This window comes from Dictyostelium purpureum (assembly GCF_000190715.1).
Source record: "Dictyostelium purpureum unplaced genomic scaffold DICPUscaffold_313, whole genome shotgun sequence".
Taxonomy (NCBI): domain Eukaryota; phylum Evosea; class Eumycetozoa; order Dictyosteliales; family Dictyosteliaceae; genus Dictyostelium; species Dictyostelium purpureum.
Window position 1 is genome coordinate 214 of NW_003519649.1, and position 22,410 is coordinate 22,623.

The 22,410-nt window shown below is 24.3% G+C and overlaps 12 protein-coding genes across 12 annotated transcripts; 7 read left to right on the top strand and 5 right to left on the bottom strand.

Moving 5' to 3' along the window:
- Positions 1-772: 772 nt before the first annotated feature.
- On the top strand, positions 773-1,046 carry DICPUDRAFT_156685 (uncharacterized protein; the record flags this gene model as incomplete). The annotated part of the gene is made up of 2 exons (XM_003291951.1): positions 773-785; positions 850-1,046. 2 exons carry the CDS (start codon positions 773-775, stop codon positions 1,044-1,046), a joined length of 210 nt encoding a protein of 69 aa, XP_003291999.1.
- Positions 1,047-1,375: 329 nt separating this feature from the next.
- On the top strand, positions 1,376-2,062 carry DICPUDRAFT_39890 (uncharacterized protein; the record flags this gene model as incomplete). The annotated part of the gene is made up of 2 exons (XM_003291952.1): positions 1,376-1,630; positions 1,718-2,062. The coding sequence occupies 2 exons, from the start codon at positions 1,376-1,378 to the stop codon at positions 2,060-2,062; spliced, it is 600 nt and encodes a 199-aa protein (XP_003292000.1).
- Positions 2,063-2,276: 214 nt separating this feature from the next.
- Positions 2,277-4,946, top strand: DICPUDRAFT_82649 (uncharacterized protein; the record flags this gene model as incomplete). Its single annotated transcript, XM_003291953.1, has 1 exon — positions 2,277-4,946. The coding sequence occupies one exon, from the start codon at positions 2,277-2,279 to the stop codon at positions 4,944-4,946; it is 2,670 nt and encodes an 889-aa protein (XP_003292001.1).
- Positions 4,947-4,972: 26 nt separating this feature from the next.
- On the bottom strand, positions 4,973-5,846 carry DICPUDRAFT_92787 (uncharacterized protein). The gene has a single exon (XM_003291962.1). It carries the CDS (start codon positions 5,339-5,341, stop codon positions 5,015-5,017), a length of 327 nt encoding a protein of 108 aa, XP_003292010.1. The 5' UTR covers positions 5,342-5,846; the 3' UTR covers positions 4,973-5,014.
- A 1,045-nt stretch (positions 5,847-6,891) lies between these two features.
- On the top strand, positions 6,892-7,649 carry DICPUDRAFT_92788 (uncharacterized protein). Its single transcript, XM_003291954.1, has one exon. The coding sequence runs from the start codon at positions 6,954-6,956 to the stop codon at positions 7,551-7,553; it is 600 nt and encodes a 199-aa protein (XP_003292002.1). The 5' UTR covers positions 6,892-6,953; the 3' UTR covers positions 7,554-7,649.
- A 29-nt stretch (positions 7,650-7,678) lies between these two features.
- On the bottom strand, positions 7,679-9,353 carry DICPUDRAFT_156689 (uncharacterized protein; the record flags this gene model as incomplete). The annotated part of the gene is made up of 2 exons (XM_003291963.1): positions 7,679-8,178; positions 8,234-9,353. The coding sequence occupies 2 exons, from the start codon at positions 9,351-9,353 to the stop codon at positions 7,679-7,681; spliced, it is 1,620 nt and encodes a 539-aa protein (XP_003292011.1).
- A 182-nt stretch (positions 9,354-9,535) lies between these two features.
- DICPUDRAFT_39893 (uncharacterized protein) lies at positions 9,536-10,118 on the bottom strand (the record flags this gene model as incomplete). The annotated part of the gene is made up of 4 exons (XM_003291964.1): positions 9,536-9,662; positions 9,739-9,811; positions 9,873-9,927; positions 9,999-10,118. The coding sequence occupies 4 exons, from the start codon at positions 10,116-10,118 to the stop codon at positions 9,536-9,538; spliced, it is 375 nt and encodes a 124-aa protein (XP_003292012.1).
- Positions 10,119-10,406: 288 nt separating this feature from the next.
- On the bottom strand, positions 10,407-11,552 carry DICPUDRAFT_82654 (uncharacterized protein; the record flags this gene model as incomplete). The annotated part of the gene is made up of 4 exons (XM_003291965.1): positions 10,407-10,420; positions 10,502-10,607; positions 10,701-10,952; positions 11,025-11,552. The coding sequence occupies 4 exons, from the start codon at positions 11,550-11,552 to the stop codon at positions 10,407-10,409; spliced, it is 900 nt and encodes a 299-aa protein (XP_003292013.1).
- Positions 11,553-12,492: 940 nt separating this feature from the next.
- DICPUDRAFT_39879 (uncharacterized protein) lies at positions 12,493-13,379 on the top strand (the record flags this gene model as incomplete). Its single annotated transcript, XM_003291955.1, has 2 exons — positions 12,493-12,979; positions 13,042-13,379. 2 exons carry the CDS (start codon positions 12,493-12,495, stop codon positions 13,377-13,379), a joined length of 825 nt encoding a protein of 274 aa, XP_003292003.1.
- Positions 13,380-13,422: 43 nt separating this feature from the next.
- DICPUDRAFT_92793 (uncharacterized protein) lies at positions 13,423-14,739 on the bottom strand. The gene is made up of 2 exons (XM_003291966.1): positions 14,693-14,739; positions 13,423-14,615 (listed from the first exon to the last, which is right to left on the bottom strand). The coding sequence occupies exons 1-2, from the start codon at positions 14,718-14,720 to the stop codon at positions 13,513-13,515; spliced, it is 1,131 nt and encodes a 376-aa protein (XP_003292014.1). The 5' UTR covers positions 14,721-14,739; the 3' UTR covers positions 13,423-13,512.
- A 2,995-nt stretch (positions 14,740-17,734) lies between these two features.
- Positions 17,735-18,531, top strand: DICPUDRAFT_92795 (uncharacterized protein). The gene has a single exon (XM_003291956.1). It carries the CDS (start codon positions 17,811-17,813, stop codon positions 18,474-18,476), a length of 666 nt encoding a protein of 221 aa, XP_003292004.1. The 5' UTR covers positions 17,735-17,810; the 3' UTR covers positions 18,477-18,531.
- A 2,582-nt stretch (positions 18,532-21,113) lies between these two features.
- Positions 21,114-21,679, top strand: DICPUDRAFT_39877 (uncharacterized protein; the record flags this gene model as incomplete). Its single annotated transcript, XM_003291957.1, has 2 exons — positions 21,114-21,291; positions 21,360-21,679. Coding segments are annotated over 2 exons (498 nt in total), but the record flags the coding sequence as incomplete, so codon positions are not given.
- Positions 21,680-22,410: the final 731 nt, after the last annotated feature.

Below are 22,410 nucleotides of genomic sequence, written 5' to 3' on the forward strand. Positions count from 1 at the left end.
AAAAACTTATCTATATATAACATCTATCACTTTGAATTTAATTAATTTGAATGAATATTCCTATTTTCTATTTAATATTTAAAAATAATTACCATATTGTTTAATAAATATAAAAAAAAAAAAACTTACTATGGATATATAAAAATTTTATTTTTTTTAATATTTGAATATTTTTTTTTTTTTTTTATATTTTTTTTATATTTTTATATTTTATATGTTTAAAGTTTATTTAAAAAAATTGTAATATAATCTTTATTTTTTTTTTAATATATTTCAAATAAAAAAAGGCTAATATAAAAATAGATGTTGTTATTTTGTCTAAAGTACAACGCATATGAAGATATGAGGTGTGCGGAGTGTTAGGGGTGGTGTGTAAAGTGTTAAGTGTGTTTTTACTATTTTAGGTATTTATTTGAAAAATTTTACTGTATTTGTTTAAAAAAATGTTATATACAGTATAAATTCATTTTCCAAAAGACATAACATTTATTTATAGTTATTTTTTTTATCCATATTTTTATGCAGTTTAAAGAATATTCTTTTTAATAATAACAAAGAAGTTCATATATTCTTTTTATTTTATTGTTATTTAATTTCATTTTTAATATTTACAGATAATATAGATTTATATTGGGCAAGCCATGTATTTATTAATTTAAATATTATTTTTTATAATTTTTTTTTTAAACAAATAATTATGCAAGAAATGTCTATAAATAAGAACCAAAAAATAAAAAATAAATTAATTGTTTATATTAAAATTAACAAAAAAATGACATTAATTTGTAAGTATTATGTTTTAATTTTTATATATTATTTAAAAATATTAATTTTTTTATATTTAAAAAGCTTCTATTGTCCATTTTGGCCCAAATAGCCAAACCAAAGGTTTAATGGTTGAGGCAACAAATAAAAGCAATGGTTATGGTATAAATGGTGTCTCAAAATTTATGCCCCGTCCTGGAGCTTATTTCTATAACGGTATTGGCAACCCATTCATTTTATGGGCTTCTGGCATTGATAGATTGATTCCCCATCCAGTTTAAATAATAAAAACTATATCCTATAGTACTATAGAATATGTAAAGTTAATGAGATATTTTAAAAAAAAAAAAAGATTAATAAAATTATAGATTAAACAAAATTTAAGTTGTTATTTTTTTATTTTTGATCATTTTATTTGGAAAAGATATTTAAATAATCTAAATTAAAAAAATTTAAATTTATAAAGTTTTTTAACTAAAAAAAAAATTAAAATATTTTTTTTTTAAAATTTATTTGATTTTTTTTTTTAAAAATAAAGGAATAACTCGCCAATAATAAAATAATAACACTTAATAAATACAATATTGTTTTTTAAAAATAATATTAAAAAATGAATAAAGGTTTCGATTATTTATTTAAATTATTGGTCATTGGGGATGATGGTGTTGGTAAGTCTTGTTTCATAAATAGATCATGCAAAGACACCTATACAGAGGGCTTTATTTCTTCACTTGGAGTGGACTTTTTAATTAAAATGGTAGAGTTAGATGGGCTTTGTTTTAAAGTGCAGATATGGGATATGCCAGCTCGCGCATGTTTCAGGAATATAAGGATACCATATTGGCAAAGTAATGGGGTTTTTATTGTTGGTATATTATTGGTTTAACTCAGGCGTAAAAAAAAACAAATAAAACTAATAGCTATAGTTATTTTACATTTTTACAATACATAGTTTTTCGATTTAACAGACAGAGGTTCATATGAAGATTCAAAGAAATGGCGTCAAGAGGTTGAAAGATATGCAAGAGACAATGTGGTTGCAGTTTTGGTAGGTGCAAAACTAGATTTGGTCGAACTCAATAGTTCATTAAGAGCTGTAGATTATAATGAAGCAAAAGATTATGCAGAATCTCTTGGTATAGAATATATAGAGTGTTCAAGTAAATATGAAATAGATGTAGAAAAGTGTATTCAAAATATGGTCCTAAAAATCTATAGTAATTCATTGGAAGAGGAAACAACTTTTGTCCCTATAAAACAAATAAAGCCTAAAAAAGAAACATGTATTATTAATTAAATGTAAATAAAATAAAATAAAATAAATGTATTATATAAAATAAAAAACTATATTGTGGAAATATTTAAAAATAATTTCTTTAAAATTAAAATATCTTTTTTTTTTCTTATTTTTTTTAAAAGTTTCTTTAAAATTAAAATTTATTTTTTTTTATTAATTTTTGTAATATAAATTTTTTTTTTAAAAGTTTTATTATTAATATAAAATATATATAATGGAAACATTTGAAATAATATTTTGGAAAGTCTATAGAAATTTATTTATAAATAAAAAGATATTTTATCATTTGTTAAATGATGATATTGAATATAAAAATTATGAACAATATCATTTTTCAAATAGAATATCATTTATAAATATTAAATCATTTAAATGGATGATTGATAATAACAAAATAGAGCTCCTCAAAGATAAGATTCATACAAATCAAGAAATAGATTTTGAGGGTAGTTACCATATAATATATACAAGTTGGGAAAAAAAAATAGAAGAGTATAGAATAATATTTAAATCTTTGTTTGATAGCAATTCAAAATATAAAAATCAAAATAAAATTGATGATTTAATAAAAGCTGTGTTGTATATGGGTGATGCAGAACTCCTCGAAATTGTACTAAATCAGAATGGGCAATTTGTAAACAATGACCATTTACACTTAGCTATATCAAAATTTTCAAATAGAGCCACCGAAATTATATTAAATGTGTTGGAAAATCAAAAGAAAGAGAAATTGAATATAGAAAAATTTAAAATCATATCTAAAGATCTAGAGAAATTTAAATTGGTTTTAAATACACCTTCATTATTAAACCAATGCGACTTCAATCATATAAATAAATATTATAAACAATTGAATTATATAGACCCAAATTATATTGAAGTCTATAACAAATTATTGGACATGAATTATTATATAGGTGATAGTTGTTTGGGTTATTTGGCTAACAAATTTCCATTTAATCGTGTAGAAGAGGTTTTGTTATTTTTTAAAATATATTACAAATTTAGTTTTCAGTCAGATATACCTCAAGAGATAGTTACATCAATAAATGAAATTTTAAATGATGACCAGGAGAAAGGAAAGGAAAAAAAATTATTCAAACTATTGGTTCAGGTTTCTACATCAAAAAAACTATACAGCATTTATTATTTTAAATACTACGAGATTATCGAAGTATTACCAAGCACTATATTCATCAATTTAAAAACAAATAATATTTTAAAAACTATCGATAAACTAATCGAAAATGATGATAAAGATGAAATAATAAAATTTTTACATTCATTTTTTAAAGAAATAAAATGGTCTAATTGGAACAAAAACTATGTGTTGGCAAATAAAATAATATTTATTATTTATACAGTAATGAATACTAAAGAGTGGTATGATAAAGCAATGAGCCCATTATACAGTTTTATTGGTGATAAATTAAAGATACCTTTAGAGTGGTCGTGCCACTATCAAGAAATAATGGGTCCATGTAATAGTGTTATTATAATCAAAGATGGTGATATAATAAACACAGTTTCAAAAATCTCCAGATCAGTACATAGGTTTAATAATTTAGCAAAATTTTATATTGAAAAAAAAAAAAAAAAATTAATAATTTTTCAAAATAACCAATTGGAAACTTATGCAATGTTAAAAATAGACTCATGCTATAAAACTTGTCCAAATAAAATCGAACCGATCAAATGGTCTCAAATCTTAAATAACCCTTTATCATCAGTTTTAAGCCAATTAAAATGGGATGAGGCCATTATTGACGAAGAATTCCAAAATGAAAATAATGAAAACACATATGATTTAATATATGGTTTTTTGAAAAAATATAGTATGCAAGATAATCAATTACGATTCGAATTCCATTCTGTTTTAATTAAACATTTTGCAAGACAATTGGAAAAGAAATATAAGCAAGGTACAAATAAAATAATAGATAATATAATAATATCAATTTCAAACACAAAGATTAGAGAGGTCTTACAGCTATTAGTTCATTCTATTATAGAGTTTGATCTATATACGACAAAAATTATATTAAACTCTATAGATTTAAACGAACAATTCTTAGAAAAGATTAATGATCTTTGGAAGTGTGGGAACATAGGTCTCTATTCAAAAAATAATAAAATTAAAAAATTCTTCAAGTTTAAAATTTTTAAAAAACACAAAGAAATCAACACAATTTATCATATTGATCATAAATTAGCAACAGATTATATTATATTTTGGGTCAATAGGGTTTCAAATTCAAGTATGCCAGTTTTTACAAATATATTAAACTACCTTTATAAAAGGTATATACAAATCTATGGTATAACTCTGTATGAAATAAAAAGAGTAAAGCAGCTTATCGATCGTTCAAATATTATATTAGAACATTCGGTTTATCATTCATTTTACTATATTTTAGCAAAATCCCATCAAATGATAAAATACATTGTAGATACAATTATGACAATTGGGTTTCATAATGATTTGGGTGGAAAATGTTTGTGTCATAGAAAAGGAACAAAAAAACCTATCGAAAGTTTTGTTAAAGATTTTATTGATCAAGATGTTTTCACTATAGATTATTTAACTGGTCCAGATTTCAATAGTGGTGATTGTGTTGAATTATTATTGCTTTATTTTAACAATAAGGCAAAGGAAATTCTTGGTTATAATTATAAAGAAGTCTTTCTTTTAAATTATTATATAATTATAGATAGGTTTGATTTACTTTTTAATTTTTTAGGATCGAACGCAGCAAACAAGTTTAGTTTTGAAAGTGTTCGTAATAAAATAAAATTAAAAGTAAAATTAAATCCTAATAATGTAAAATATATAAATGCTCTAAAAGGTTTTGAAAATATGGAGTCCTCTTTTAAATTTAAATAAAAAATAGGAAAAATTAGAAATAAATTAAATAAATAATAAAATTTTACAAAAAGTTTATTTTCTTTTATTTAGTTATAGTATGTTTTAAATTTTAAATAAAAATCTTCTTCGAAAATACTGAGACCCATTTTGCAGTAAAGGAAAAGCGCTATATATAAAAATATTGACAATGAAAAGAGTATATATGATAAAGAACCAATAGCGTATCTTTTGGCGGTATCGTTGCTTGAAAACAGTTTTGATAAATTTAAGAAATGAAATATTATTATTATATGGCCAATATAAAAGAATAGTTTTGCTCTTTTCGATTCAGAGTTTTCGAAATCTTTGGAACCACATTTGCAAACATTTATAAATGGTATTTTTTCATTAATTTCCACATCTTGAAATGTCATTTCCTATTTGTATATATTATATAATATATAGTGTAGTTATTATTTTTTATATTTATTTATTATTGTATCTAAAAATAAAAAGATTTAAGTAATTATATATAAATTAAAAATCAAAAAAAAATTATTTTTATTATTTTTTTTGATTTTGGTTTTGATTTATATAAAGTAGTTGATAAATAATCTTCTTTATTATTTATTAATAATTTTTATTATTTTATTATAATATTAGTTATTTGTTAATATTATTATAATTAAGTTATATTTATACTTGATGTGTTTAGTTTGGCGTAGTGTTAATATTTTTAATATTATAGTATTAATTTTAATTATATATTATTTGTAGATATTAAACAATTGAAAATTAGTGACGGAGTGTTTATTTGCTATTTTAATAATATCAATTAGTATTCAAAATGATTTTTGATTTCTTATTTTTCTTTGATATGATAATAACGATTTTTATTATAATATTGATAGTTTAATATAAAATTATATTTATTTAGATAACTTTAACAACTCAACAAAGTGTGTTTATAATTATTACAATAATTAGCAAAATACAACTGTTTAAATCGCAAAAAATAAGAATATAACAAAAAACAAAATGAAAAAAAATTTATTAATATTTGAAATACCTCCTCCATTTAAAAAGTATTTCAAATTATTAAAAAAATTAATATATGTTTGGTATTTTTTCTTTGGTGTTCTTTTGGTGTGTATTTGTGTGAATATTTTTTTATTTTTTTATTTGTATTGAGTAGTATGTTGGTGGTGGGGTGTGAAGATTTTTATTTTTTTTGTGGTAAACATATGAAAATAAACTTATATGTATGTATGGGGTTTATTTTATACACCACATAATATTAAAAAAATTAAATTTTATTCGAAAAAAAAAAAAATCTACATATAAAAAAAACAAACACAAAACATTTTCCCACACAATTATCTATATAGAGGTTTACAAATTAAACAAATGTAACTTACCACAATTTTTTTTTAAAAAATATATATTAAGAAAAAAGGAATTTAGGTATTTGAAAAATATAAATAAATTCACTATTAAATTTAATGTGTTTAATTTTTTATTGGTATTTAATCAATGAAGGATTCTTCTAACTTTAAAAAAAATAATTATTATTATAAACTCGAAAGTTTTATTATAATAAAATTTTAAAAGTTAATAAATAAACAAAACAAAACAAAACAAAAAAAAAAAAAAAAAAAAAAAAAAAAAAAAAAAAAAAAAAAAAAAAAAAGGGGAAACAAATGAAGGTAAAAAAAAACCCTTAAAAAAATAACCCAAAAAAATTTTTTTAATTTTCCCTTAGAAACCTTAATTTGAAACTTTCCCCCCCCACATATTATAACTATTTTTTTTTATTTAATTTGTATAACTACCATAGTGTGTTTATTTCTTTGTGTGGATTTTTATAATTTGTGTGTTAATATAAATATCTTTGTGTGTATTTTTGTTTTTTTACTGTCTTAATAATTTAAAAATAAAACAAATTAAATAATAAAAAATAAATAGTAGTAATAATAAAAGTATATAGTATTAAACACCTATATATCAAATAGAATAGTTACTATATAATATATTAAAATAAATAAAATGGGTTTGTCATATATAAATAAAAATAAAAGTTCTGAAATATTAGGGGATAATAATAAGAATGAAGTTTTATTAGTTCATTCATCTAAAATAAGAAATATAATGGATGATGACGAAGAAGATATAGATATTGAAAATGATAAAAATAGTTTGATAAATTCTAATTTAGATAAAGATTCAATCTGTTCATCATCAGTGTCATCATCATCAACTACAGATTTATCAACAGTACTGGGTGGTATCAAAGATGAAGAGCAGAGAAGACTGACCGATAATCAAATCCAAATAAATGATCAACCAAAGCCACAACTAAATCAGCTTCAAGACCTACAACATAACGAAGATGAAAAGGTAGAATGTGAACATTACAACTATGCTCGATTGTTTTTTGCTCTTGGTTTGTTGTTCTATTTCCCGTTAATTTATTCAATTATGTATATTAGAGAACCAAATAAAAATGTAAAAGCTTTTGCAAGGGTATCTTTAGCAACACTAATATTGTATCCCGCATTTTTAATATTAATAACAGTAACCACAGGTAGATTTGACAATGGCAAATACTGGGAGCCAACATCGCGTCAATGGATAAGCAGGGCATAGAATATTTTAAATTAATTGTAAATAAAAAGAAAATAAAAAATAAAAAAATAAACTAGTTAAAGATTTTAAATAGTCTTTTCTTTTTGTTCCATTTTTAAAAACAAAATTTATTTATTTAAAGATATTCACTTTTGATCCTCTTTGTTTTTATTTTCATTTTCATCTTCTTCATCTTGATTTTCTTTTTCTTGCATTTCTTTTTCTTGCATTTCTTTTTCTAGTCTTTCTCTTTCTCTTTGTTCCTGTCTTTGTAATTTTCTTTCTTCGTGCATCTTTTGTCTTTCTGCTTTTTCTCTTTTAAATTCATTATTTAATTCTATGACATGTGGTAAATCATCTAAAAGGAATTGATGCTGTTGTAGCTCTTCGAAAAATGTGCTGAATTGGTTGGTATCCCTTTCTATTTGATCAAATCGTTGATGTAGTTGATTAGATAAAAATTCTTTTTTAAATGTTTTGTATGTATCTGAGAATGCTGTTTTGGTACAAACTGGTTGTTTTTTATTATTTTCAAATTCAAACTCGTAAAGGTAGAGTGAAAATGGTGGTGCTGTTGGTGTTGATACAATAAATGGTGAGTCGATTGATACTTTTAAAGCTTCTATTGGCTGTATTTTTTTAGCAACTGATAAAAAAGAAACCCATCATTTTTCTAATTTGGAAAGTTATAAACGATTCACCTGTAACTACAAATCTAAACCATTCTTGATTGTTAATAAGAATTGGGTCGCTTTCTACATAAAATTTCTTTACGGTTCTCATATTCTTTGGATTGACCCTAAACATTTTTTTTTCTGATATTCTATCTATTGTAACAGTTGTTGGCGATAATATAGTTTTTGGTTGATTCTCTTCTTCAAAATCTTCTCCTTCATCCTCATCATCATCATCCTCGCTTTGTTTTTTATTTTTTTCAGCTAAATAGGTGTTTCTTTGGCTTGTGTAGTTGTGATAACTGAAATTACCAATATAATTTGATAAAATTTCATTCATATGGTCGATTGAAATGCCCTCTAAATATTTTTTTGGTACCATATAGTGATAGGTTCTTTCACATACACCTCTTCTTGCTCTAAAACTCTTTGAAATACGTGTTCCTGATAATAATCTTACAGATTCTGGTAAATGCTTGTTAATCGATTCGATTGTTTCTTTAGATAATCCTTCTCTTTGATTAGTTTTTTCATCGACTAAAATAAAACATGAAATAAGTGTTGATAATGAATGTACACCTTTATCAGTCCTGCTGCTTCTGCTCCATTTTATTCTTGATAAATCGCCAACATTCGAAGGAGCAATATGCCCATTTATAAACAAAGCTTTCTCTATGGCATTTTCAATTGCTTTATATTTCAAATCCTTGTTGTATGATAAGCCGTAAAAACCTGTACCATCATATCCAAAACATAATGCAAAAGGTTTCTTTATTGTATTGATTTCTAAATTCTTTTCAATTTCTTCTCTATTATTTCTATAAAATTCATTTAGCTCATTCTTGTGACCCTCTATAACCCTTCTTGATTCATCCGATGCCAATTTTTGTTTTTCTTCGGTCATGACTGGGATGAATTGTGGACCTGGTAAACTCTTTAAATTATTTCTATCATTTTCTGGTTGACGAACAGGGACATTATTATTATTATTATTATTATTATTAGTATTATTATTTTTAATTGGAACTCTTTTGAATCTTTTTTCAAAAAGATCAAACTCTGTGTTACTACTGTTGCAAAAACTTCTTATAAATTGAATGTGTTTTAATGTATTTGTATTATTAAATTTAAACCTATTTAAAATCATTGTAATTGCAGTAAACATTAAAAAATAAAAAAAATAAAAAATTTTTTTCGAAAAGATTGTTAAAAAATTTTATTTTTTTTTTTTTATTTTTTTTTTCTTAATTTAAAAAAATGACATAAAAACCAATCTATTTATGGAAAAATTGATTTTATTGTTATTATTATTTTTTTTTGATTTTATAGTTATGATCTTGTTCTTTTATTTGGGCTAGAGTTTTCAATTTCAGAAACAAAGCTTGAGGGTACAGTCGAGTCATCTTCATTATCACTTTCATTGTTTTTTTTCTTTTCTTTACTTTGTTCATTGATTCTAAAAAAAATTAATATTGGTTTTAGTATGATAGATTTATTTTCTTCTATTAATTGGTTTTCTACTATTAACATACCTTTTGTGAACTGAGTTTTTTATTAGTGACCTTATTAATATATTATCATCTTCATTTTTTACAAATTCGTTATCTAAAAATAAAAATATTAAAAATCTATATCTAATTTGCTTAATATAAACATAAATACTTACTTGGAGGGTTGGTGTCATGGGCTGGAATATATTTTGGAATTTCTTTCTTTGTGACCTATTAATGTAGAATAAATAATTAATATTATGTTGAGATAGATAATGTAATAAATGAATGAGTTACTGTACAGTTTTTTTTATATTATATTTTGAAAATAAGACTCCAGAAGATGGTAGTGCTTGCAAAAATGAAGATATATTATCACTATTACTATTGTTATTGTTATTGATGTTATTGTTGTTATTCATTTTTTTATAAATAAAATTTATTTTATTTTAACTTGATATATAATAATTGATTATATTATCATTATTGTTATATATATATGGATAAAATAAGTATAGAGATTTATATAAAGTTAAGATATATATACAAATTAGAGGGTTGTTAATAATTTTTAAATTTAAAAAAAAAAAATGAAAAAAAATCAAAAAAAAAAAAAAAATTTAAAAAAAAATTTTTTTTATTGTTTTAATTTAATTGAAAAAAAAGCATATTTTAATCATTAAAAAAGGAAATATCATACGGACTCTTTCTTATAAGTTTATTTCTTTTTAATAAAAATAATAAAATAAGATAATATTAATAAAAAATGAATTTAAATTAAAAATAGATTAAAATAATATCCTACCTTTCATATTTTTAGCTACTGTTTCAATAACAATTTGGGATTTCTTTGGAAATGGGTTATCGTAATGGTGATACTCGCAATAATGTCCTATTATATAGTTGCTTTTCTATTTTATTTGAAGGTGGTTAATATGAAAAAATAAAAATAATAATTAATATAAAAGCATCAATAAAGTATAAAAACATTAAATAATAAATACAGTTTTCAAACAAAATATCCCATTATTTCCTTCTTTACCATGGTAATATTCTTTATCTTTATTTATCATTGTGTTGTATTTTTTACCAGCAAGTTTTAAAATTTGTTCATTGTTTTTTAAATCTTTTATAAATTGTTTAGCTTCTTCTTCATTAATAGTAATGTTTTTGCTTGCTAAAACTTTACCATTTATATCCAATATACTTCCAAAATCAATGTACCCAGAACCAACAATTTGTCTATCAACTATATCCTATATGAATAATTAAAATTAGAATTTTTTTAATTTATTTTTTTTACTCTATATATTTATACTTGTACGTACTTGCCAATTAATTTCGTTTCCATCCTTTTCATCTTTGGATTTATCATCTGGTTTGTTGTCATTTGTGTTATTTGTATTTACATTTGTGTTTGGGGGTGGGGTATTTGTGTTATTTCTATTGATGGCTGGTGGTGGGGTATTTGTGTTAACATTTGTATTTATACTTGGATAGCTTCTATTTAAAGGAGGGGTATTTGTGTTGGTATTTGTATTTATAGTTGGATTGCTTCTATTTAAAGCTGGATTGCTGTTTCTATTTATATTTGGTGGGGTATTTGGGTTGTTGTTTGTGTTTATAGTTGGACTACTTCTATTCAATGGTGGATTGTTTCTATTAACAATAGGACTATTTATTGGACTAATATTGTTATTATTATTTAAATTAGGTGCACCTCTATTTAAAATTGGATTGCCTCTATTTGTGTTTGTTGCTGGACTATTATTATTGTTATTATTTAAATTGGGTGCGCCTCTATTTAAAACTGGGTTATTTCTATTTGTGTTTGTTGTTGGACTATTTCTATGCATCTTTTTATATATTTAAAACTAGTATTTAAAATGATATTATATAAAAAACTAAAATTCGTTTTTTTAAAACATTATCATATTAAAAAATTATTTAATTTTCTTTTTTTCTTAATTTGGTTGTTGGTGTGGGAATTTAAAAAATAAAAATTTTTTTTATTTTTTTATTTTTTTTAAAATTAACCCATATCGAAACATTGTTTCAACAATAAATAAATTAAATATATTCAAAATAATAAACCCTATAGTTTTAGATTTATAAATAAAACTATTAATAGAGTTTAAATGAAATAATTAATTTTTTTTTTTTTTTGTATTAGAACAATAACCATAATATAAATTTTCAAGATTTTTTTTTTTTATATTTTTTTAAAAGGGTTCGTTACCGATGGTGATGACTTGACCATCTGTTAATTCGTATGATTTTCATCATGTAATCGGTTAAATCTAAAAGTATGATGGCATGTGGAATAGCCTTCGTAGATTGGAACAGAATGGGAGACACCATCACCTGAATCCATAACAATAATGGTTGTAGAGGATATTTATTTTATTTTATTTTTCTTTTTTATTATTTTAATCTTTAAATTTATATTATTGAAAGTTTCTAAACATACAATAAATCTATTTGTTATTATATCTATTTTTTAAAATTATTCTTTATTTTTATTTTTATTTTTACTTTTATAATAAAAAAAATTTTCAATCTATTAGTTACAAAAAATTCAAAAATTTTCTTTATATTTATTTTTTATTTTTTAAATTTATTTGATTATTAAGAGCAAGTATATTTAAATAAATTGAAATAAATAGAGCAACAATATTTAAAATTTTTTTTATAATTTTTTTTTTTTTTTCTTTGTCTATTAATCAAAATTTACTATTTTTATAAATTTCTTTTTCCTAACAATATAAAATATATAATTTTCAAGATTTATAAAAAATGAATAACACAGTATGGTATGTTACGGGTGTCACAAGTGGGGTTGGGTTGGGTTTAGCAACAGTTTTGCTGGACAGTGGATACAAGGTTGCCGGAACATCAAGAGATTTAAATAAACTTGCTAGTTTAAAAAGTTTAGTTACCCACCCAAATTTCTTACCATTACAAGTAGATATTACAAATGTTGATAATGTAAATGAGTCTATCAAAAAAACAATTGATTATTTTGGGACTTTGACTACTGTTGTAAATAATAGTGGCATGGTTAAAATAGGTTCAATTGAAGAGGTTTCTAATGAAGATTACAAAGAACTATTCGATTGTATGTATTTCGGACCCTTAAATGTAATCAAAGCAGCATTACCATATTTTAGAAAAATGAAATATGGATACATTTTCAATATTGGTTCGGTGGGTGGTATTAAACCTGTTCCTTATGTTGGGGCATACGGTAGTGTTAAATGTGCCTTAAGTGGTTTAACAGAATGTAATTTCTAAAATTAATAATATATATAATCTAAAAAATACTAATTTTTTTTTTATTCATAGCTTTACATTATGAAGTTAAAAAATTTAATATTAAGGTATCATATATTGTTTTGGGCTCCATAGAATCATCAATTTTCAAATCCACAAATATTTATTCAAAACAAATTGATGGATATGACACATTAAATGAAATTTCGCAAAGTGTAATATCAAAATACCCAAATAAAAGTCCATTGAAATTAGCAGAAATAATAATTAGATATGGAAACCAAGATGAAATTCCATTTAATATAATAATTGGCCAAAAAGAATTAATCATTGATATGGTTCATAAAAAAATTAATGAAATGGCATCACAATGTGATTCCCAAATTGATAATGGTTTGAATGCTCTTTAAAAAGCTATAAAAATAAAAATAAAAAGTTTTATAATATTTTTTTAAATTTCTTTAAGGATAAAATCGACATTAAAGAAATAGTTTATATATATTTTGTTTTATTAAAAGTTTTATATTGTACATAATAAATAATTTAGAAACATTTTCTGTGGACGATTGATGGACCTGATTCGTCATATTCTTCTTTTGAAATCCACATTTGTTGGAAAGTTGAGAGTGAGGCTAAAATTGAACCACCAATCCAGACAGAGTATTTACGTTCTGGTGGGGCAATGATTTTAATTTTCATGGTTGATGGGGCTAAAGCAGTTAATTCTTTGTTCATACGATCAGCAATACCTGGGAACATAGTTGTACCACCTGATAAGACGACATTACCGTATAAATCTTTACGAATATCAACATCACATTTCATGATTGAATTGTAAGTGGTTTCGTGGATACCAGCTGATTCCATACCTAAGAATGATGGTTGGAATAAGGCTTCTGGGCAACGGAAACGTTCGTTACCGATGGTGATGACTTGACCATCTGGTAATTCGTATGATTTTTCTAAGGCAGATGATGAGGCAGCAGTTTGCATTTCAGCTTCAAAGTCTAAGGCGACGTAGGCTAATTTTTCTTTGATATCTCTGACGATTTCTCTTTCAGCAGTGGTGGTGAATGAGTAACCACGTTCAGTTAAGATTTTCATCATGTAATCGGTTAAATCACGACCAGCTAAATCTAAACGTAAGATGGCATGTGGTAAGGCATAACCTTCGTAGATTGGAACAGTATGTGAAACACCATCACCTGAATCCATAACAATACCGGTGGTACGACCTGAGGCATATAATGATAAGACGGCTTGAATGGCAACGTACATGGCTGGGGTGTTGAAGGTTTCAAACATAATTTGGGTCATTTTTTCTCTGTTAGCTTTTGGATTTAATGGGGCTTCAGTTAATAAGACTGGGTGTTCTTCTGGGGCAACACGTAATTCATTGTAGAAAGTATGATGCCAGATTTTTTCCATATCATCCCAATTGGTAACAATACCGTGTTCAATTGGGTATTTGAGGGTTAAGATACCTCTCTTTGATTGGGCTTCATCACCAACATATGAATCTTTTTGACCCATACCGACCATAACACCAGTGTGTCTTGGACGACCAACAATTGATGGGAAAACAGCTCTTGGGGCATCATCACCAGCAAAACCGGCTTTGCACATACCTGAACCGTTATCGATAACTAATTAAAAAATAAAATAAAAAATTAATATTCAGTTCAAAATTATTGCAATATTGTGTGATTAAAATAAAACATACCTAAAGCTTGAACATCTTCACCTTCCATTTTATTTATATTTATATTTGTATTTGTTTGAAATTAATGAAAATGAAAAAAAAAAAAATTTATTTAAATAATTGAAAAAAATAAAAAAAATAAAAAAAAATGGGTGGGAATGGTTTTTTAAAAATTTTTTTTTCTTTTTTTCAAATAATTTTACAATCATTTTTTTGAAAAATTCAAATAATTTTTTTTTTTTATATTTCCAATTTCAAATGAAAAAAAATTACAGAGATAATGGGTTTCTTGTTTTACAAGTGGCCACTTGTAAATTTAGCTAAAATCTTTAAGAATTTGATTTACTGGGCATCCACCAAGAAAATTAAAGCTATTTTCTTTTAAAACAAAGAATAAATAGAAAGTTAATATAATTATTAAAAATGTTACTTGAAATTCATATAAAATTAATACTGATAGATCTTTAATCTAGATGTATATCAAAAGATAATCAAAATTGATTCAACTATATTTAAAATCATTAAAGTTTAATTATTTCCCAGCATTAGGTTCAATTAAAGTATTGATTAGCTAGCTGATTAACAATGTTGCAGATTGCACTTAATAAACGTCTGTAGTTAATTACCTGTGGCTCTGTATTATAAATAAAAAATTTATAGTTTTATATTTAACGATCAATTCGTTCAAGATGTAAATTATTAAACATGTTCAAACTATTTCATCAAATGCCATGTTTATTAAATGGAATATTCATCACATATTGTTCCATCCCAAATAATTTAAAATAATGTAATTAAACAGATAATGACTTAAATAATTCATCTATTTTTGGAATTTATTTTTTTATTATTTAAATTTTTTTTTTTTTAACCCACAAAATAATAATTATTACCCACAATTTTTTTTTTTTTTTTTTACACACAATTTATTTTTTACACATCTTTAATTAATAATAGTAATAACAGTAATAATAGTAATAATAATAGTAACATGGATATAATTAATTATTTTAGAATTGATTGCTTTTTCAATGTTTATATTGCAGGCAAATTTAGAGAAATATTCAGGCATAGATACAGTGAAGAGTCTGGTGGTGCCCAATGGAGGAATAATATTGCTCATGGTACATTAATCATCAACAAGTTTGGTATCGGCAATGCAAAAGCCAAATTTAATGAATTGTTTGATGATGATGAAAAGAAGATTATTCAAATGGGTTGCTTAGACAAATTTACATTTGTAATTTTAAAGAAGCTTTTAATAAATTTCAAATTTGAAAAAATTAAAAAAGAGAAATTATTTAAACAAAATAAATATATCACCAAGATATATGGAATGTACCTAAAAACCAGTATGTATTTTTAAAACCATTTTGTTAAATTATTCCAATTCATTTAGTTATACACATACACTAACATACTAAATTTTATAGTTGAAAAAAATGTTACATATAAATTAGAAAATGTTGAATTTTATAAAGATTTTCTTTCAAAGAATATATCAAAGTTATTAGGTTTGGTATTTCAAAATGCACAAACGGACCTTCAAACTATTCAAAGCGAATCCAATTATTTATTATACACTTTACAAACAGACACAGAAAGAAACATTAATGACGCCAATAGAGGCAGTGAAAATGTTGCAGATAATATCAAGGAAATTGGTAAAAAACACTTTACAAATGGTGACTATTATAGGGCAATCCAAAGTTTTAGTGATGCATTGGATCAAAATAATTTGTCCAACTTTACAAAGAGTATGTTGTGCTTAAATTTGAGCATCTCATATTCGCATTATAGAAGCATTGCAAAGGTTTTTCATGATGTATTTTCAAAGCACATACCAAATTGTAAAGATTTTGACTCACTAACCCAGGCTAAAAAAAGAGGGCTTGAGGCAATTGCGCTCAGGCCAACATGGGGTAAACCATATTTTCGTGTGGCCAATATATTAATTTTTTTATCAAACTATTCAGCAGCAATGGATTTCCTTCAAGCAGCTTTAATACTTGAAGAATCCTATAAAGATGAAATTAATTCAAAAATTGAAGAGACCAAATCCAAACTTTTAATTATTCAGAAATCAATGAAACCAGATGGAACAAGAGACATTGAAAAGGAAAGTAAATTAAAACTATATGGAAAGTATGAATACCTCAAGTTAATGAAAGGGAAGTTTAATGTAAAATTACCTGATGAAGTTTTAAAGAAAAGGTTAGAGGAATCAAAAAGTATTTTCGATAAATTTATTAAAAACGGTTTTCCAGAGGCAAAGGTTCTAGATTCTATAACCTGGCATAGTTTTTCTAATGGTTTGCTGGATAAAGAAGTCTTATATAAATTGGCTGGTGATGGTTCTGAATCTGCAGATGTTTATTTTGATTTGGCAGTTTTATCAAAAAAAGTGGATTTTCAAATGGCAATGATGATTAAGGGTTCTTTGTGTCCATTACCCAATTCAACATTACTCAATCAAACCCATAAACTATTTTTTTCAAATTTCAATGTTTCAAAGTGTTGCGAAATTTTAGGATTGATAAACTTACATGGATGGCTTGGTAATGACATGGATGTTCTTGCTGCGAAATATTTCCTGGAAAAATCAATTCAATGCACTATGAAGTTTAAAAAAGAAGATTTACAAAAAATGGCCAATGTAAATGCAAATTGTCATCTTACACTGGGTTTTTTGTATCTAAATGGAAGATTTAGTGAATGTGGTACACCAACTTTGGAGAATTTATGTACAGCTCAACAAATATGGCGACAGGGTGCATCTTTGTCTATATTCCTTTCAGATATTTGTGATGCTCAAAGAACGGGTTTAGCTGAAGCCCCTATTAAACCATCAGATTTAAAAATCAAACATGGAGTATTTGGTGATAATTTCAGAAAGAATGATATAGAATACAGAACATATCCATTGGATGCAAACCTAGTAAAGAAATCAATGGTTCAAGATGGCTCGGTATTTTCAAAAAACATATTCGAAATATTAACAAAAGTTTCAAAATTTATACAGTTATTTACAAACATTCCAAAACAACCACTCAAAACTACTTTTAAAGAGAACCAACTAACTCTACAACAAAGAATAGGATTGATTGAACCATTGACAGAATTGTACTGTACTCTAGATATGTCTGATTTTATTCGTATCCCATCCGAAAACATCCATTTTATTAATAGCTTTATAGATGAATTGTATAAGGATGAACCAAACAACCCAATTGTAACAATTGCTTATTTCGGTGTAAATCGTTTTCATCACAAATGCCTTAAAGACCTTTTAAAAATCGCAAATAAAAAAGTAGTACCCGTACCAGATATTGCTACCGCTTCAAATTCATCGTTTTCAAATAAATATGATCAGGCCATAGCATATTTCCAATGCATTTTTGCAATCTATACAGGTAAAATCAAATTTGTATCCAACTTGCTTCATAAATACTCTTTTTTTACCAACGGTTCATTTTATTTCAACTACCTCTTCTTTTCCGTATTATTATATCATAGAGAAATTCAAGATACAATTCCACCAGAAGACGTACATTACCTTCGTCAAAAGGCAGTTCAATTCATTTCAGATCTACCCAAAGACCATTCAATATTATCAAACTATCATATCGCAATCACTGGTGTACTCTGTAGACTCGAGACAATGGATTCAAAAATTTTAATTTATCACTTTAGAGAACATGGAAGGTTATTAAGTCCACAATTACATGGTTATATTCCACAAAGATTATCATTTGTTGATGCTCTAATTTCTATTCCTGAATTTGAAAAATTAAAAATTAACTAAATATCAATTTAAAACAAAACAAAAAAAAAAACAAATAAAGTTTATATATTTTTATAAAAAAAAATTGTTAAATATTTTTATTTTCTTTCAAGGTTGAATAAATTTATTTTAAATTGATGAAACCCAGTGATACAAACTTTGAACAACTGTAATTTGAATTAAAAAATTAATAAATAATTATTAAATTAATTTTTTTTAATAAAAACTTTTTTAATAAATACAAATTATAAAAAATAATAGTTATATTGTAATAAAATAATAATTATATTAAGCAAGTGATTTTAATATTATTAAAAGTATTTATGTATAATTTTTTTTTATAATTAATTGATCAAAACTCTAATTTAAATTTACATAAAAAACCGAAAAACCGATCAACCAGTTCATTCTAATGTAAAATTTTTTTATAGATATTTTTATTACTTTTTTTATTAAATATTTCTATCAATAAAATATCTTTAAAAATATTTTTTTTTAAAAAAAAAAAAATATTTCTTTAATTATATTTATTTTGTTTATTTATTTTTAATTTATAATATATAGAAATGGTTAATTGGTTTATCAAATTATATTTTATTATAAATTTTCTAATTTATTTTTCTATCAGTAATTATTTTGTTTTTTCGCAATCTGTGCAAGAGTTGTATTATGGTAATAATTCTGATACTTTTTATGGGTATCCATCTTCCTCGTCAACAACTCCTTGTTTATTTTCAATACCGTTGCATATAAGTGATTTAAAAGGGGTTTTGGATTTTAAAACAAATTCCAGTTCTTTTTTACCAACTTACCAAAGTGATGATAAAAATGAAGTTATTGGAACTCTTTTTGTAGCTTTGGCAGGTACAAATACAGTTACTTTAGAGGTATCCTCAGTACCATTTAGTTTTAATTTTATTTGTCAATGTTTGTATATTTCTCATAAATAAAAACCTTTTATTATTATATATATTATATGCATTTAAATCGAACATAATTTTAATTTTTATTTTTAACAAGCTTTTGGAAAACCTACTATAAGGGTACTAAATAGTGCAATATATTATAATTCTTTTGGATATATAATAAAAATCGATCACATACCAACTGAAAATTTGTATTTAAGTTTAGTCTTAAGTTTAAGTATAAAATCGTATCAACAAAATTACCTTGGTGATAATACTATTTTTGTTTCATATAATTTAAATAAGTATTCATTTTTTCCAAACAATGAAGTCCCATTTAATCTTTATTTTGGTGATTATATAGCAAATTTTACAGTCAAATCCCCATTTAAATGTAAATATAAATTTATCTGTAAATAAAAAATTTTAAAACTCTAATTCACCTCTTTTTAAATAAAGCTTCAAATAGTTCACCTGTTATTAAATACTATCCAGATGGATCACCACAGGAGATAAATGATGCTGCATTCTTGGAGATTTCAAACTTAACAAACTTGGATAATTATTTTTTTATTTCTTCATCTGTATCCTCTCCCCATTTATATGAGCCATTTCTAATTGGATCAAATAATAATAGTAACTATACATATTTAGCCCCATTATCTATCATGGATACTTTAATTAAAACAAACTATACATTATCATATTATTTAAACTCACAGTTTCAAAACTATTCTAGGCTCTATAATCAAAAAAGTAAGTATTATGTCATTAACTAATTATTATTTTTCAATTTATTTATTTTTTTATTTATTGAAGATTTAAATATTTCAATTTTTCAATTAAAAAAACAAACTGATCCAATTTATAGTTTCTATGAACCTATATTTTCAGGTTTAAAAAAGTTTCCATACGAAATTCAATTTGAAGACCAGAAATTAAGATTCCCTTTTGGTTTAGTAAAAATAAATACTACAGATTCTTTGATATCTTTTCAAATTTCAACTCCTGAAATTAGAAAGTACCCATCATATTTTAGAATTAAAGTTAGTGGTATTGATTTCGATCAAACAATAGATGGCAATGGTTTGTAAAATAATATTATAAAATTAAAAAAATAATTTAAGAATAAATATATTAATAATTTTTTTTTTAAGATGAAACTACCATAGAAAGTTTTTATTTAACGGAGTTTAATCTTGAACTAATTCCCTATGACCTGGTGGTTTTATCCTTTAATGTATCAATAAAAATAGAAAGAATTCAGGTTTGTGATTCAAATGGTAAGTTTTATGCAAATTATCCCCAAAGTAAAATGTTATTATCTGATCCAACTGCAAGTAGGCCCGAATACCAAATTATTTTACCAAAAACTAGATTGGATGGGATTTTTTTTAACGACCCAAATTCAAATACCCTTCAAATCACCCTTAGCAAAATGTTTTTTATTAAAGAAAATGAAAAAATAAAAAGAATACCTAGTATAGATAGTTTAGATTTCACACAAGGTAAAATGAAAATTTAGAGTATTAACCCACTTTATAAAAATAATTCTAATATATTTTCTTATTGTTCAGGTTTTAATTATACCACCGGATTAAAGAAAGTAGACTTTTTATTGAATGATTTGGTGGTTACAAATAAAAGAATATCAAATAAACTGTTATTAAAATTGGATGAAAGTTTTCCTATAGATAGAAATATTAAAGCTACATTCATTTATTCAGATTACAGGGCTAATGAAAAGAAAGATACAGTTTATTCAAATTATAATAAAAATTTAAAACAATTTGAATTTGAGTTTAACATTCCTATGAATATTAAAACAGGAAATGTCAGTTATTTTATTACACTGGATTCTAGAGATAATGTTAACTATTTTAGCTTTTCTTTGCCAATAGAATACCAATTACGAATTAAAGAGTCCAAAAGTAATTATAATTATTAAAAACAAAAATACACTATGCTAATTGAATATATACAAACTATTTTTTTATAGATATTGATTTATTTGGGCCAGTAGTTACCAATGTTAAAACTATTCCAAGTATAGCAGGTAAAGATAAATTAAAAACCGGTTATACATTGGAGATAAAAGATAACTCAAATGGATTTAAATATGGATATATTATAGTCAAAGGTTCAAATGACATGACTGAAAGAAATATAACAATAGATTCATCAAATTTATTTATTGGTACCGTTTATAGAGGGGTTTATTCAGTATATTTTGAATATGACATTCCATGTATCACCCAAACATTTTCAATTGTTTATGCATATTTTGAAGATACACAAGGTTATTTTACAGAATTCAATATTTTAACTATCAATAACAAGAATCCTTTTTATTTAATTTTTGATAATTTCAATCCACCTATTACCAGCATATGTAATGACCCACTACCAACTCAAAATGGCCACAATATTATACCAGATTTAATTTCATTGGAGTTCGAGGAAAATGCTCAATTTGATTATATAGATGGATCAAAATTTTTAGTGTTCAACTATACAGCATTTCATCAAGATGGTCTTTTAAAAACTGTTTTACCAAGTATTTATTTAAACTCTCTTGATTTTTATTTAAAGTCATTCCAAACAACCATTTTGTCTTCAAATATTTCTCATACCGAGTTCTCATCGAAGATTTGGTTACCATATAACGGGGCGGATTCATATCAGATTTCAGTTTATGGTCTCCATTCTAAAGCAGGTACTACACGTGGTTTCACCCCATCAATGCTCTCTGAAATAAGTTTAAGAAATACTTTACATTGCACATACAAAAAAAGTTTTGGAATCATTTCCGGTTCATCGATTTTATCAAGCTCTGGTGCAGGTGGTATTTGGGTTTATGGTTTTAATTTACATTTAGCATCAAGTTTTGAAATACAATATGATGGTGAAAATACTTTCAAAACAATATCAGCTGATAAACAGTATCCAACACTTGCATATTTTTCATCTATCAAAGCTACAACCAAACCTATTAAAATTAGATTATCAAAATTATCTCAAAAGGGTATACCATTTATAATAACTCCCAC